Source organism: Colobus angolensis, unplaced genomic scaffold (genome assembly GCF_000951035.1).
Source record: "Colobus angolensis palliatus isolate OR3802 unplaced genomic scaffold, Cang.pa_1.0 Scaffold412, whole genome shotgun sequence".
NCBI classification, from domain to species: domain Eukaryota; kingdom Metazoa; phylum Chordata; class Mammalia; order Primates; family Cercopithecidae; genus Colobus; species Colobus angolensis.
This window is the reverse complement of record NW_012117511.1, coordinates 295,351-310,394: the sequence shown is the minus strand read 5'-3', so window position 1 is coordinate 310,394 and position 15,044 is coordinate 295,351. Positions and strand designations below refer to the sequence as shown.

The following is a 15,044-nucleotide window of genomic DNA, read 5'->3' as shown; positions in this document are numbered from 1 at the left end:
ACTTATATGCTTATCGTGGCTTCCTGAAGACATTGTTGTTCGTTCTTTGTCCATTATCCCACTTGTAATTTTACAGAATATGACTACTCATCCTGAAAGTGTGATTGAGTTGGTCTGCAGTAAAAACCTAGGATCATCTTTTTATCTGGCTTTTGATGTTCAGGAAGAGACGAGAGCCACCACTTCTGATGAGTGATCTGTGTGGGGAATTCTCAGGATAAGGACAGCTTAATAAGGAAGACATGTTAGGGGAGATGAACATTTTGATGGCTCTCCTAATGTTGCCTTTGAGGGAACTACCTCCTCTGTCTTGCGTAACTCTAGCAGAGTTAGGGTTGTAAGTTGCTATCTAGTTTTGGTTCTGCTGGCCAAATTAGTTCAGAATGAAAAAAAGTCAATTTACTGTTGTGACTACAGATGGCTAAACCTCCATTGTCAGACTTCTACAATCTGTCCTTGGATTATGCTTTGTTTCTTATGAAAGTGTCCCACCTTACAGGATGTTCTAGAAATGGTAGTGCCTGCTTTAAGGATAGGAATAATTCAAATTCTGGCAATACCACAGCAGAGCTTGCTTTAATCAATTGTATCACCTGCCTAATTCTGAATGGAGATTGTCAGTACAACCTGGGGTGAGCTGACACACTGAAGTGTACTGAGGTAGACTAGAATACTGTGGCAGTTTAGTTTGGTACTAATCACGTCTATCATGTGAGTTAACAAGTGTAGGAAGATGATCACAGAATTCACATGGGAACTTACCTATTCATTAAATATATTTATTGAGCATCTATTTTGTTCCACTGTTCTTGATGCTTGGGACGTATCCTTCGAGTGATTTCTCTAAATGATCAGCAGGGGGCTTAGAAAAATTATAAAGGATCAAGTAGTATGAAAGCTAGTCGGAAAGAAAATGTAACTACACTTGGCTCTATTTTTCCGTAAAAATGGAAGTAAACTGAAAATCAAACTGAGCTGTAATGCACTGGTCCTGTAGTTTTACTTTTGAGTTATATTTCTTTTATGTTTTAAGTGTAATTAAATTTTGCAGGGTTTCTCAGTCTACACACCATAATCTATCCGATGTCTTAGAAATTAGTTTATACTGTGTATCTTCTTACAATTTGAGTAGGGACAGTGACTCAGATCTAAAAATCTGTTCTTATAACTATTAAGATAAATGAGGACATGAAAAGTATAAGAACTAAATTTTTAGAAACTTAAAAATCTTAGACAATTTTTGTTTTGTATGAAGTTTAAATATAAAATCACTTCAGTAAAGATAAGTGTTTATATTTAATAGACATAAGTCTAAATATGCATTTGAATTTTTGTGAATGTTAAAAACTTTCTATGCTATTCTGACTAAATTATGGAATATTTTAAATCCTGTATCCTCATTTAGAGATTTGATGTTAAATAGGAATATTCTATGACTTTTTAAAGAAAAAATTAATGGGAAGATTTTTTCCTTTGTATTATCAAGAGGATTGTCATTTTTCAAATATAGATAACCAAGTTATATTCACATTTCTTCATTTACAGTTTTCTGGTCAAAAGCTGACTGAAGATTATGTATATCTATGTATCTCTATAGATGGAGACAGATTTGTATAAAGATATGGTCTTTAAGACTAACAATGCTTAGATCTAAGGATTTTTCAACTTTCCAATGTGAGAAACTTGCAATTTTGATGTACAGTATTCAATAAAGTCTATGAGATATGCAACACTATTATAAAATAGGCTTCCTGTTAGATGATTAAGTGTCTGAGTATATTTAAGGTAGATTAGGCTAAGTTGTGATATTTGGTAGGTTAGATGTAAATACAGTTTTGACTTACCATAGATATTTTTTTCCCCTGAGACGGAGTCTTGCTCTGTCGCCCAGGCTGGTGTGCAGTGGTACGATCTCGGCTCCGCCTCCCAGGTTCATGCCATTCTCCTGCCTCAGCCTCTCAAGTAGCTGGGACTACAGGCACTGGCCACTACACCCAGCTAATTTTTTTTTGACTTACCATAGATATTTTTTTCCCCTGAGACGGAGTCTTGCTCTGTCACCCAGGCTAGAGTGCAGTGGTACGATCTCGGCTCCGCCTCCAGAGTTCAAGCGATTCTTCTGCCTCAGCCTCCCAAGTAGCTGGGACTACAGGCATGTGCCACCACACCTGGCTAATTTTTGCATTTTTAGTAGAGACAGGGTTTTGCCATATTGGCCAGACTGGTCTAGAACTCCTGACCTTGTGATCCGCCTGCCTTGTCCTCCCAAAGTGCTGGGATTACAGGTGTGAGCCACAGCGCCAGGCCGAGTGAGACCCTATTCTTAAAACAACAGCAGCAGCAAAAGCAGTGTAAATAGTAGTGCTATTGTTTAAGAATTTCAGGCTGAGCGTGGTGTCTCATGCCTGTAATCCCAGCACTCTGGGAAGCTGAGGCGGGTGGATCACCTGAGGTCCGGAGTTTGAGACCAGCCTGGCCAACATCATGAAATCCTGTCTCTACTAAAAATAAAAAAAAATTAGCTGAGCATGGTGGCAGGCGCCTGTAATTCCAGCTACTCGGGAGGCTGAGGCAAGAGAATCGCTTGAACCCAGGAGGCAGAGGTTGCATTGAACTGAGATCATGCCATTGTACTCCAGCCTGGGCAACAAGAGTGAAACTCAGTATAAAAAAAAAAAAGAAAGAAAGAATTTCAAGTTATTCAGCCAATCCCTTACTCTAAGTCAGCAATATAATGACAGTCTTAAGGGTTTCCACCTACTCTTCAAAATGGAAAATGTATTATATTATCAAACATTTTATTTAACTCAATCTATAAAATATTGCCATGCCAACACATAATCAATATAAAAACTTCACTAATGAGTTATTGCACGTTTTTAGGTACTAAGTCTTTGAAATTTGGTATGTTATTTTGTACTTGCAATACATCTGAATTCAGTCTAGCTACTTTTCAAGGGCTCCACAGCCACATGTGATTATTGCATGCGATATTGGGCAGTTTACTTTTAGACAGCATTGGGAAATGGACTTGGATATAAGTACTGAACAAATAGCTTGGTTCCTGTAGTCAACCATGTGATGATCAGATGTGACATACACATATACTGGACAAAGCAACATTGAAAGAAAGGAGCATATCCATTTCTTGTTGATCGTATTTATAGGCATGAATTCTCTTCTACCCAGTGTTAACCTTGCTTGAATTTCATCAGATTTAACAGTGAGACTCAGGGACTAGTGTCCACTATCTCCTCTAGAGTGCTTCTTATGAATAGAAGTAACAGTGGCAGGAACACGTAAAGATGCCCTCTGCTGTGGTTTCCATTTCTTATAGTTGCTCTTTTGGGGAAATGTTAGTCTGCTTTCAAGAAAAAAGGACAGAGTAGATAATCTTTTTGCTGGTTCAAGATCTAGAATTAAGACAAGCTTGCTCACAGTGGGAAGGATAAGAGAAGAGAGGTTGCTCTTTTTCTCTTGTTCAGCCTTCTCTGTTCTATAAGTGCTGTGAGACAAAGATTCTCTAGAGCTAAAAAATATTTCAGTATTTTTTAAAAACCTTATGTGGCTCCAGAGTTTGGCACAAAAATGCACTCTTGCAGGCATGTCTTTCTTACCTTCTGTCTTTCTTATATGGATGTGATCCATGTAAACACTTGGAATAATGCGAAGTGAAATCAAACAATTTAGATTGGAATAGTTGTCTATAATTTGCAATTACTAAACTTTGTTTCTTTTTTAGTAATTTTATGCGTCAGGAGTGTTTGGATTCCAGATTTGTATTCGATAGACCACTGCCTGTGTCTCGTCTTGTATCTCTAATTGGAAGCAGTATCCTTTTTATGTTAGCATTTATGGATATGAACTTTGAAGGGTTTTGATACTTCTGTTAATTATTAGGAATATGATAATAACATGACATAGGTAAGATTGTGAAAACTTTAAAACAACAAATTGGGTTGCTCTTTCATTAGCCTTTATAAACAATTGATATTTGCTAGAGATAAATAAGCCCAACTTCAGGAAAATTAAGCATCTTTTTAGAGGGGATTTAAAGTTTCTTAATGGTTCTAAATGTCCCAAGAAATCCTAGACCCCTTGTATCCACAACAAATCAAGTTTTACACAGGAAGAAATCATTTTGTTGGCACTCTTTCTTAGGTTTGGTAGAAAGTCCAACATTTTATATTAGGCCAAAGAAATAGTGTCCTTTTGCATTATTTCTCTGGTGGATTATGTAACAATTAACGAATAAGCCAGATACCTTTGTTAATAATGTATAATTTGAAAATAAAGACAGTACTTCATTCCTTGTTAAAACAAGCTCTTTAACCAGTCTAAGAGACCCAGATACCAACACAACGATATGGCCGGAGACCGTATGGTGTTGGGCTGCTTATTGCCGGTTATGATGTAAGTTCATTGAATATTGTTATATGTTAATGATTTTTTTTATTAACTAGAAATTTTTATAATTTTTAGTTCAACCAACGTAAATAATTATGTGGTGTATTTATTTCTATTTGTAGGATATGGGCCCTCACATTTTCCAAACCTGTCCATCTGCTAACTATTTTGACTGCAGAGCCATGTCCATTGGAGCCCGATCCCAGTCAGCTCGTACTTACTTGGAGAGACATATGTCTGAATTTATGGAGTGTAAGTGATAGCCTTGCTTTTTTTTTTTTTTTTTAGGCCTCTTCCAGTCTATATAGTAAATAAATATAGTATCCTAACTGCATAAAACTATCAGTCTTACAGAAAGAATTTTTTTTTTTAATTAAGCCCAGGAAGAGTTTGTTTCTGTCACATATACTAACTTCAACTTCTGGTTACCGCCAGAAGTTAAAATTGATACCGTAGTTTCAATCACGACTAGAACTTTTTCAAAATATAAATGTGTTCCCAACCTTGAAAATTCTTGATTCAGTTGGTCAGAAGTGTGCCCTGTGGAGTGGAGAGTGGAGAACCACTATACTACCTGCCAGTTGTAAGCTCTGTTCACTTTTAGTTTTCTGTGAGTCTTATTTTAAGCCACACAGACATTTCTGCATTAGTAGTCCATAAACAAGAAATAAAAAGGCAGTGTAGCTGAGGGAAAAGAAGGTAAAAGAGGTAAGATGTTATGACAGGGCAGGTTTTCAAGTGCTTTGCTTTGCATTGGAAGGAGGGTATTGGGTTTTACATTTCTCTTTGTCATCTTATCTGTTTTCTGGTGACATAGCATTCTTTGGAGGAAATATTTGGGGTTTAGTGAATGCAGAGAAAAATAGTTTAATTGACATTACTCAAAGCAAACTGTTGTAGGATGACAATAGGTTTACCTTTGGGAAAAGAGGATTCCTTGGACAAATAAGCTTGGTAAATGCTTGCTTAAAGTTTAACATTTTAAATTATGGTAAATGGATTGGGGTCCCCAAGGTTACCCCTAAATTGGGAGATTTGCTAGGACTTAAAGCACTCAGCATATAGTTGTACTCCCAGGTAAGACTTATAACAATAAAATAACAATACATAGGTGGATCATTAAGGAAAAATACAGTCCAGAGGAATCTATGTGCAGGCTTCCTTATGCTCTTTCCTTCCCAGAAGGAGTCACAGAGTACACTTGCAGCAATATGTATGTGATGTTTCTGCCCAGGGAAGCTCATTGGAAACTCAGTGTCCACAGTTTGATTCAGAACTGCTGATATCGGCACCCTCTGCCTAGCACATTTCAACCTGCATAGGAAATTCCTAAAGATTGAATAAATCCATAGATAATTTTTCTACTTTAATGATATAAGGCATCTGATCCATGAACATAGAATATCTTCATTTATTTAGGTATTTAATTCTTTTTTTCTTTTTTTTCTTGAGATGGGGTTTCACTCTTGTTGCCCAGGCTGGAGTGCAATGGCACAATCTTGGCTCATTGCAACCTCTGCCTCCCGGGTTCAAGCAATTCTCTTGCCTCAGCCTCCTGAGTAGCTGGGATTACAGGCTCGCCACCACGCCCGGCTAATTTCGTATTTTTAGTAGAGACGGAGTTTCTCCATGTTGTTGGTCAGGCTGGTCTCAAACTCCCAACCTCAGGTGATCCACCTGCCTCGGCCTCCCTAAGTGCTGGGATTATAGGCGTGAGCCACTGCACCCAGGCAGGTATTTAATTCTTTCACTGATGTTTTGTAGTTTTCCGTGTACAAATCATATTTGTCTTATAAGTATTTTATTATTTTTGGTGCTGTTGTTAACAGAATTGTGTTCTTAATTTCATTGCGTATTATTCATTGCAACTACGTAGAAATACAATTGATTTTTGTATATCAATCTTATATCCTGCAATCTTGCTGAACTCGTTTATTAGTTCTAGTCATTTTTTTATAGATTCCTGAGATCGTATCATCTGGGAATAGAGATAGTTTTACTTTCTCCTTTCTAATTGCCCTGGCTGGAACCTCTGGTACAATGATGAATAGAAGTTGCATGAACAAACATTCTTTTTTTTGTTTCTTAACTTAAGGGAAAAGCTTTTAGTCATTCACTATTAAGAATGATGTTACCTGGCCAGGCGCGGTGCCTCACGCCTGTAATCCCAGCACTTTGGGAGGCCAAGGCAGGTGGATCACGAGGTCAGGAGATTGAGACCATCCTGGCTAACGCGACGAAACCCCGTCTCCACTAAAAATACAAAAAATTAGCCGGGCGTGGTGGTGGGTGCCTGTAGTCCCAGCTACTCAGGAGGCTGAGGCAGGAGAATGGCATGAACCTGGGAGGCAGAGCTTGCAGTGAGCCGAGACTGTCCCACTGCACTCCAGCCTGGGTAACAGAGCAAGACTACGTCTCAAAAAAAAAAAGGATGTTACCTGTCAGCTTTTTGTAGATGCCCTCTATAAGAGGTTGCTTTCAATTACTAGTTTTGTGTTTTTATTATGCAAGGATTTTAGGTTTTATCACATGCTTTTTATGCATCTCTTGAGGTGGTTATGCAGGTTTCCCCCTTCTTTCTGTTAACGTGTGTTACACTGACTTTCAGTTGTTAAACTAACTTATCATTCTTGGGATAAATCTCGCTTGTCTATGGCATATAATTTTTTAATATGTTGCCAGGTTCTGTTTGTAGTTTTTGTTGAGGGTTTTATTTTTTTATTATTGTTATTATTTTTTGCATCTATATTGGGTCTGTAGTTTTCTTTTCTTGTGCTGTCTTTATTCTTGGTATCAGTAATACTGGCCACATAGAATAAGTTGGAGACTCCTTTTTACAATGAGCAAATATAGGGACTAGGATTCTACAGAACACATTCTACAAAACTTGGAGTTGTATAATTTGTTGTCGGGATTTTGGTTTGACCTAGCAAAAGAGAAGATCAAAATTGTAACAGAAATAATGAGTCCTCTCATTAAATAATAATCAGCAATGTCATAGAATGCTATTAAAAGATTATATGACTAGCATTAAACTTGGCTGTTTTTACTGTGATAAATTTAGTGTGTAACTAAAAACCACAATTTCAGACTGTAGATTTGATAAATAACAGAAGCCTAACAATGAAGTTAAGAAATAATTGTTGATTTATTACATATAGGCAATTTAAATGAACTAGTTAAACATGGTCTGCGTGCCTTAAGAGAGACACTTCCTGCAGAACAGGACCTAACTACAAAGGTAAGTATTGTCTTTTCCAATTGTAGATATTAACGTTACAGTTTAAACCTTTATTGCATAAATGTAATGGAGTATATATACAATATTCTTTAATTTGGGATATGATTGTCTTGGCAGATTCTTTCCCTTTAAGCTATTTGCTAAGTAATCCAATTTTATTTTTTAAGCATTTCTTTTTGGTACAAAGCAGTAAAACCAGTAAATCTCATGCAAAATGTCCTTCATTATTTTCAGCAGATTGGCCTATCTTGGTATTATTTAGTTAACAAAAATATATATATATTGAGCACCTACCATGTGCAGGCACTTTCTAGGCATTCAAAATATAGTAAACACAACAAATACCTTTTTCTTCATGGAACATACATCCTAGTAGGGAAAGATAGTGTACACATAAGTACATTATATAGTATATTAGAAGAAGATAAATGCTATGTAAAAAATAAAAAAGGGTAAAAGGAGAAAGAATGACTAATTGGATGTAGGTAGGTGGACAAGGATATTCTCACCAAGAAAATGAAATTTGAGGAAAAGATATAAAGGAGGTAAGTGAGTGTGAGCTATGCAGATGTCTAGAGCAAAATTATTCTAGGAAATACAAATGCAAAGGCCCTAGTATTCAAGGCAAGGAGGCCAGTAGTGTTGAGGTCAATCATCAAGAGGAAGAGGAAAAGGAAAGAAATCAGAGAGGTAATGGAGGTCCCATAAGCCATTGTGGGTACTCTGCATTTTACTCTGAGTGGGCTATTAAGAGTTTGAGCAGAGGAATACCATGATTTGGTTTAGGTTTTAAAACAGTCACTCTGGTTGGCATTTTAACAACAGATTGTGGGCCGGGCGCGGTGGCTCATGCCTGTAATCCCAGCACTTTGGGAGGCTGAGGTGGGTGGATCACTTGAGGTCAGGAGTTTGAGACCAGCCTGGCCAACATGGTGAAACCCCGTCTCTATTAAAAATACAAAAAATTAACCAGGCGTGGTGGTGCATGCACTCCAACCTGGGTGACAAAGCAAGGCTCCATCTCAAAAAAAAAAGAAAAACAGATTGTAGGGGTAGATAGATAGTGGGGCTATCGGTAGAAATAGTTTTAAGGCTATTCAGGTAATTCATGTGAGAGATAATAGTGATTGGAACAGAGTGACAGAGTTTAAGATGAAGAGTAGTGGTTCAATTTTGGATATCTTTTGAAATTACAGCCAAAAAAGTTTGCTAATAGATTTGTTGTAGGGTGTGAGCGGGGAATGTCTCCGACGTTTTGGGCCTGATTAATTGGAAGGAAAGATTTATGATTTACTGAGGTGAAGAGGACAGTGGGAGGAACAGGTTTTTTTTTTTTTTTGAGACGGAGTCTGGCTCTGTCGCCCAGGCTGGAGTGCAGTGGCCGGATCTCAGCTCACTGCAAGCTCCGCCTCCCGGGTTTACGCCATTCTCCTGCCTCAGCCTCCCGAATAGCTGGGACTACAGGCGCCCGCCACATCGCCCGCCTAGTTTTTCATATTTTTTAGTAGAGATGGGGTTTCACCGTGTTAGCCAGGATGGTCTCAATCTCCTGACCTCGTGATCCGCCCGTCTCGGCCTCCCAAAGTGCTGGGATTACAGGCTTGAGCCACTGCGCCCGGCCTAGGAACAGGTTTTAAAGTAGGCGTTGGGGAGGAAGGTCAGGCAGTCAGTTGTGGACATGTAAAATTTGAAATGCCTTTTTGCCCAATTGACGGTACAGAGTAAGCAGTTATAAGCAACCAATGGAGTTCCACAGAGAGTGGTCCAACCTACATTTCAAATTTTTGAAGTCTTTATATAGAAATGGCATTTAGAGTCTGGACTGGAAGAGATTCCTAAAGGAATTTTGAATAGTTAGACAAGCATTATGAGGACTGGACCAAGAACACTCTAACCTTTAGCGACAGGGAGATGAGTAGGTATTGGCAAAGTCAGACTGAGAAAGGTGGTCAAAGAAGTAGGAGGAAAACTTGGAAAATGAGGCATCTTTGGAGGCAAATGAATAAACTTTCAAGGAGGAAGGGCAATGAAGTTGTCACTGAGGACTTGACAAGACAACCTTAATGGAATAATAAGGCAAAAACGTGATAGTGGAATCAGGAGAGAATGGGAGATGAGGAATTGGAGATAGCTCTTTGGAGGATATTTTCTTTTGACGGTCCACAGAAATGGAGTGGTGACTGGAAGAGGAGAGAGAAATTGTTTTGTTTTGTTTTGTTTTGTTTTTTAAGATGGAAGAAATTACATCACATTTGCTGCATGATTGTGAGAGTAATCCAAGTAAATTTAGGGAAGCATTTATGAGGAAAAATAATGAGAAAATTGTTAGAGCAATGTCCTTTAATAGTACATAGATGGAAGGGTTGGCCTTAGAGAGGAACTTTTAATGGGAAAGGAGAGAATCTAGGGACATAGGTATAGGAAAGAGTGGATACAGTGGGAACTTGTGAAAGTTCTCTTCCAATTGCTTCTGTTTTTGCAGTAATAAAGGAATAAGGTTTGCAGCTGCAAAGACCTTGGAGAATGTTAGAAGTGTCTTAAAGAAGGGGAGCACGAATGATGTAGGAACAGGTATAGTGGGATCCAGGAACCACTAAGGCCTACTTGAAGTTAATGATCATTAATAAAGTGAGATTAGTCACTTTTATCAAGCCTTTTTTTATAGTGATTAGATAATTATTGTTTAATATCAATGTGAAGACTTTATAATCTGCATAATTTTTTAAAAAAATGTTTGTAGATAATATAGATCTTTGGAGTTACTCATGATAATCAAAAGTGAGTATTAATATTAAATCTGCAAATGACAAGGGTCTACTAGTTTCCTTCTTTTTTCCCCTACCCATAAATGGTTTTTAAGGTTTTATTCAGGTGCTATATAAATTCTTATTCTCCTTTTTTTACCCCATATTTTATCATATGTATTTTTTCATCCAAATTCTCTTATTTTACTTTTACCATTTCTTACCCTTTAGAATGTTTCCATTGGAATTGTTGGTAAAGACTTGGAGTTTACAATCTATGATGATGATGATGTGTCTCCATTCCTCGAAGGTCTTGAAGAAAGGCCACAGAGAAAGGCACAGGTATAATCATACAAGAGGCTTTAGTTCTATTATAAGCTGCTGTTCTTACCACAACTGTGTCTGTAAATTTTCCATTTTGTCTTAAATATTGAAATGGGCCCATAATTCAAATGGCAACAGGAAAATTAAGAACTGAATAAAGTTAAATATTGAAAGGGCAGTGATCTCCATAAACACAAAAAGGAGGCCGGGTGCGGTGGCTCATGCCTGTAATCCCAGCACTTTGGGAGGCTGAGGTGGATGAATCACGAGGTCAAGAGATGGAGACCATCCTGGCCAACATGGTGAAAGGCCGTCTCTACTAAAAATACAAAAATTAACTGGGCGTGGTGGCATGCACCTGTAGTCCCAGCTACTCAGGAGGTGAGGCAGGAGAATTGCTTGAACCTGGGAGGCGGAGGTTGCAGTGAGCCGAGATCCTGCCACTGCACTCCAGCCTGGGCAACAGAGTGAGACTCTCTCTCAAAAAAAAAAAGGCGGGGGAGAAGTGTTGATTATTTGGTTATCTATTGCTAGGTAATAGGCTGCCCCAAAACTTAGGGGCTTAGAACAACAAACACTACTTCTCACAATTTTGCAGCTGACTGGGGCTCAGCTACATGGTTCTTTGCTGGTCTCGTCTGGGATCTCTCAAACATTGCAGTCATTTGTGGGGTGCAACTGGAACACCCAAGAAAACTTTAGTCACGTGTCTTCTTCACTAACACCTTTTAGGTGTCTTAGAGGAGCATCTGTAAGGCAAAGACCTCTGCTAGGATGACGGAGCCTCTATCCATGTAGTTTCAGGGCCACTTCTTCAGCAGGGTCTCTCTAGCATGTTGGCAACTCGGGGCTTGCAAAAGTCAGAAGTGAAAGCCGCCAGGCATTCTTAAGGCTGAGACGCAGGACTGGCACAACATCACTTATACACATTCGGTTGGTTAAAGTGAGTCAGTGGCCCAGCCCAGATTCTGTGTGAGCGGAGACTGGAAGAAATGCTCATTGGGGGCCAGCTTTGGACACTAAGATGGCTCTTCATGAAGAGAAAAGCATCAAGAAGTGAATCTCAGGTTAAATACGGGTCTTTTTGCTGGATATTTAGAATACACATTTGCTATTTATAGATGCTTATTTGATAGCTGTGTAATTGAAAGTAAAAAAGAATCTAGTATGGAAATTTCTACAGCATGAGTATTTTGAACTTGAAAAGGATATTGTTGGTACTATTTGGGGGAGCAAGATTTGCAATATTTAAACTGTTTTTGGTAAAAACTAGCACTGTTGGGAAGAATGCTGTGGAATACCACACAACTAGTTTGGTAAAGGGGAAAAGAATGTCTAAAAAGTGCTGATTGTATTTTAAGCATAATAGTGATAATACAATGGAGGCTTTTACTCCTGAGCAATGCAAAGTATGATAAAATGGTAGAATTGTTCAATGATATTTAGGTTTTCAGAAATGTGAAATTATATGTACAGTTATCCTCAAACAGTGTGGGGTTTAGTAGTGCCAAACCCCAGCACAGTTGAAAAACCACATATAACTTTTGACTCCTAAAATTCTTCTGATAGCCTGCTGTTGACTGGAAGCCTTACCGATTACATAAACTGGCAATTAACAGATAAATAGACTAGTTTCTTTTTTTTTGTTTTTTGAGGCAACGTCTTGCCCTCTTGTCCAGGCTGGAGTGCAGTGGTGCTATCAGACCTCACTGCAAGGTTAAACTCCTGGGCTCAAGCGATTCTCCCACCTCCCCCTACCCCACCAAGTAGCTGAAACTACAGGTGTGTGCCACCATGCCCAGCAAATTTTTTTTCTTTGTAGTCGAGACAGGATCTCACTGTGTTGCCCAGGCCAGTTTCAAACTCGTGGGCTCAAGCAATCCTCCTGCCTCAGCCTCCCAGAGTGTTGGGATTACAGGTGTGAACCGCTGCACCCAACCAAATAGACTAGTTTCTACATATATTTTATGCATTCATGGCATACCTTTTTCTTATTCTTTTTTATTATATTTCTAGGCTACACAGTTGGTCTGCTAATTTATATTTATTGGAAAAAAACAAACAAACAAAAGCTTCACCCTAAACAATGTTAGAGTGAAAACAAACAAAAAGAAAAAGAAAAAGAAATCTGCATATAAATGGACCCTCACGTTTAAACCTTTGTTGTTCAAGGGTCAACTGTATTTTTTTTTTAATAAAAAATCTTTATTCACCTCAAATCATGAGCACTCAAGGAGAAAAAAAGTACTGCTCAGAAATGTTAACAGAATAGTGAACTAAAATTGTGTATTCAGAATATCTCTTTACCCCTTTTTCTCAATTTTTTATAATGTAATATTTGTGATTAGATGTGTATACTGATCAAGTGTTCATTTTACATATTTTCTTTTTTCTTTCCCTGTTAAGCCTGCTCAACCTGCTGATGAACCTGCAGAAAAGGCTGATGAACCAATGGAACATTAAGTGATAAGCCAGTCTATATATGTATTATCAAATATGTAAGAATATAGGCACCACATACTGATGACAATAATCTATACTTTGAACCAAAAGTTGCAGAGTGGTGGAATGCTATGTTTTAGGAGTCAGTCCAGATGTGAGTTTTTTCCAAGCAACCTCACTGAAACCTATATAATGGAATACATTTTTCTTTGAGAGGGTCTGTATAATCATTTTCTAGAAAGTATGGGTATCTATACTAATGTTTTTATATGAAGAATATAGGTGTCTTTGTGGTTTTAAAGACAACTGTGAAATAAAATTGTTTCAATGCCTGGTATATTGGCTTTTTATTTTTTTAAGTAGCTTCAACTGTATTTAGTAGTCTGGGATTACAACTGGTCATTTGCCTAATTAAATTGCCTTATTTTTAGTGATGGAGAAAAATAATACCTCTTATCTATCATAGCCGTATAACAATTCTCCAGTGTATGGACTGGCTGCATGAGAATCCATGGAGGTTTGGTTTAGAATACAAATTTCAGGCCGGGCGTGGTGGCTCACGCCTGTAATCCCAGCACTTTGGGAGGCTGAGACGGGCAGATCACGAGGTCAGGAGATCGAGACCATCCTGGCTAACACGGTCCCCGTCTCTACTAAAAATACAAAAATTATCCGGGCGCGGTGGCGGGCACCTGTAGTCCCAGCTACATGGGAGGCTGAGGTAGGAGAATGGCGTGAACCTGGGAGGCGGAGCTTGCAGTGAGCCGAGATCGCGCCACTGCACTCCAGCCTGGGCAACAGAGTAAGACTCCGCCTCAAAAAGAAAAAAACAAATTTCAGGGTTCAACTGTGGTGATTTTAATTAAAACCTAAGAAATCACCATTTCCTGATATAAGCATCAATGATCATATGAATGGTTTTCTTTCCAACCAGCAGATGGCAGTAGTTGTAGCTCTGATCTTTGTACGGAACTTCTGTAAAAACAACACATGGGAAATTTTAATCCTAAACATTTTATCCTCTCCAGCCCCACTCCGGCATGATCTTTAGGCTGCCTTCTGTTATTCCCATGAGTGGTATACTCAGGTATTGCAGAACCATTTTTATCTTAGACCATGTAAAATGAAATTAGAGGAAATAATCTGATTTAAAAACAAAACAAAACAAAACATAATCCTGGCTGGGCGCAGTGGCTTCATGCCTGTAATCCCAGCACTTTGGGAAGCCGAGGTGGGCGGATCACCTGAGGTCGGGAGTTCGAGACCAACCTGACCAACATGGAGAAACCTCATCTGTACTAAAAATACAAAACAATTAGCTGGGTGTGCTGGCACATGCCTATAATCCTAGCTACTGAGGAGGCTTGGGCAGGAGAATCGCTTGAACACAGGAGGCAGAGGTTGCAGTGAGCCGAGATCGTACCATTGCACTCTAGCCTGGGCAACAAGAGTGAAACTCCATCTCAAAAAAAAATTTAATTTAAAAAAACCCATAATCCAAAATTTGGCTGTTGATGTCTAGAGGAGTTATTTTATTTTCTGAGATAATACGTCTTTCTGAAGAGAAATTAATTTACAGATAGTAACCCATTTTAGACCTAATTCTAATTAGCTGCTACTGGCTTTGGGCAAGTTACTTAACTATTTTAAGGAAACCCTTTGGAGAATTATACTGAGGGTTAAAAGGGAGAATTTATATGATAACACCTTTTAAACTCTAAAATTCATACAATGTTAGTTTATTTTTCCCCCCAAGTTTCCCAAATCTTCAAAAACCTTAGTAGGTTTAAATCTCCCTAATTTCTTAGAGAATGGTAAAAGTAGCCCTGGGAGCCCTATTAAGGGAAAGATGTCAGTTTCTCCAGCAGTAGCCTCAGGAATCTACC

The 15,044-nt window shown here is 38.5% G+C and overlaps 1 protein-coding gene across 3 annotated transcripts in view; it reads left to right on the top strand.

The window, feature by feature from the left end:
- PSMA1 (proteasome (prosome, macropain) subunit, alpha type, 1) overlaps positions 1 to 13,495 on the top strand; it is a 128,544-nt gene extending 115,049 nt beyond the window's left edge. For 2 of the 3 annotated variants that reach the window (XM_011956254.1, XM_011956255.1), the window contains 6 exons: positions 3,743 to 3,831; positions 4,343 to 4,413; positions 4,530 to 4,659; positions 7,569 to 7,648; positions 10,624 to 10,734; positions 13,123 to 13,495. In XM_011956254.1, the coding sequence (XP_011811644.1) occupies positions 3,743 to 3,831; positions 4,343 to 4,413; positions 4,530 to 4,659; positions 7,569 to 7,648; positions 10,624 to 10,734; positions 13,123 to 13,179 (538 nt within the window). In that variant the 3' untranslated portion in view covers positions 13,180 to 13,495. The remainder of the gene's footprint in view (positions 1 to 3,742; positions 3,832 to 4,342; positions 4,414 to 4,529; positions 4,660 to 7,568; positions 7,649 to 10,623; positions 10,735 to 13,122) is intronic. The other variant, XM_011956256.1, reaches the window with a different exon arrangement.
- Positions 13,496 to 15,044: the final 1,549 nt, after the last annotated feature.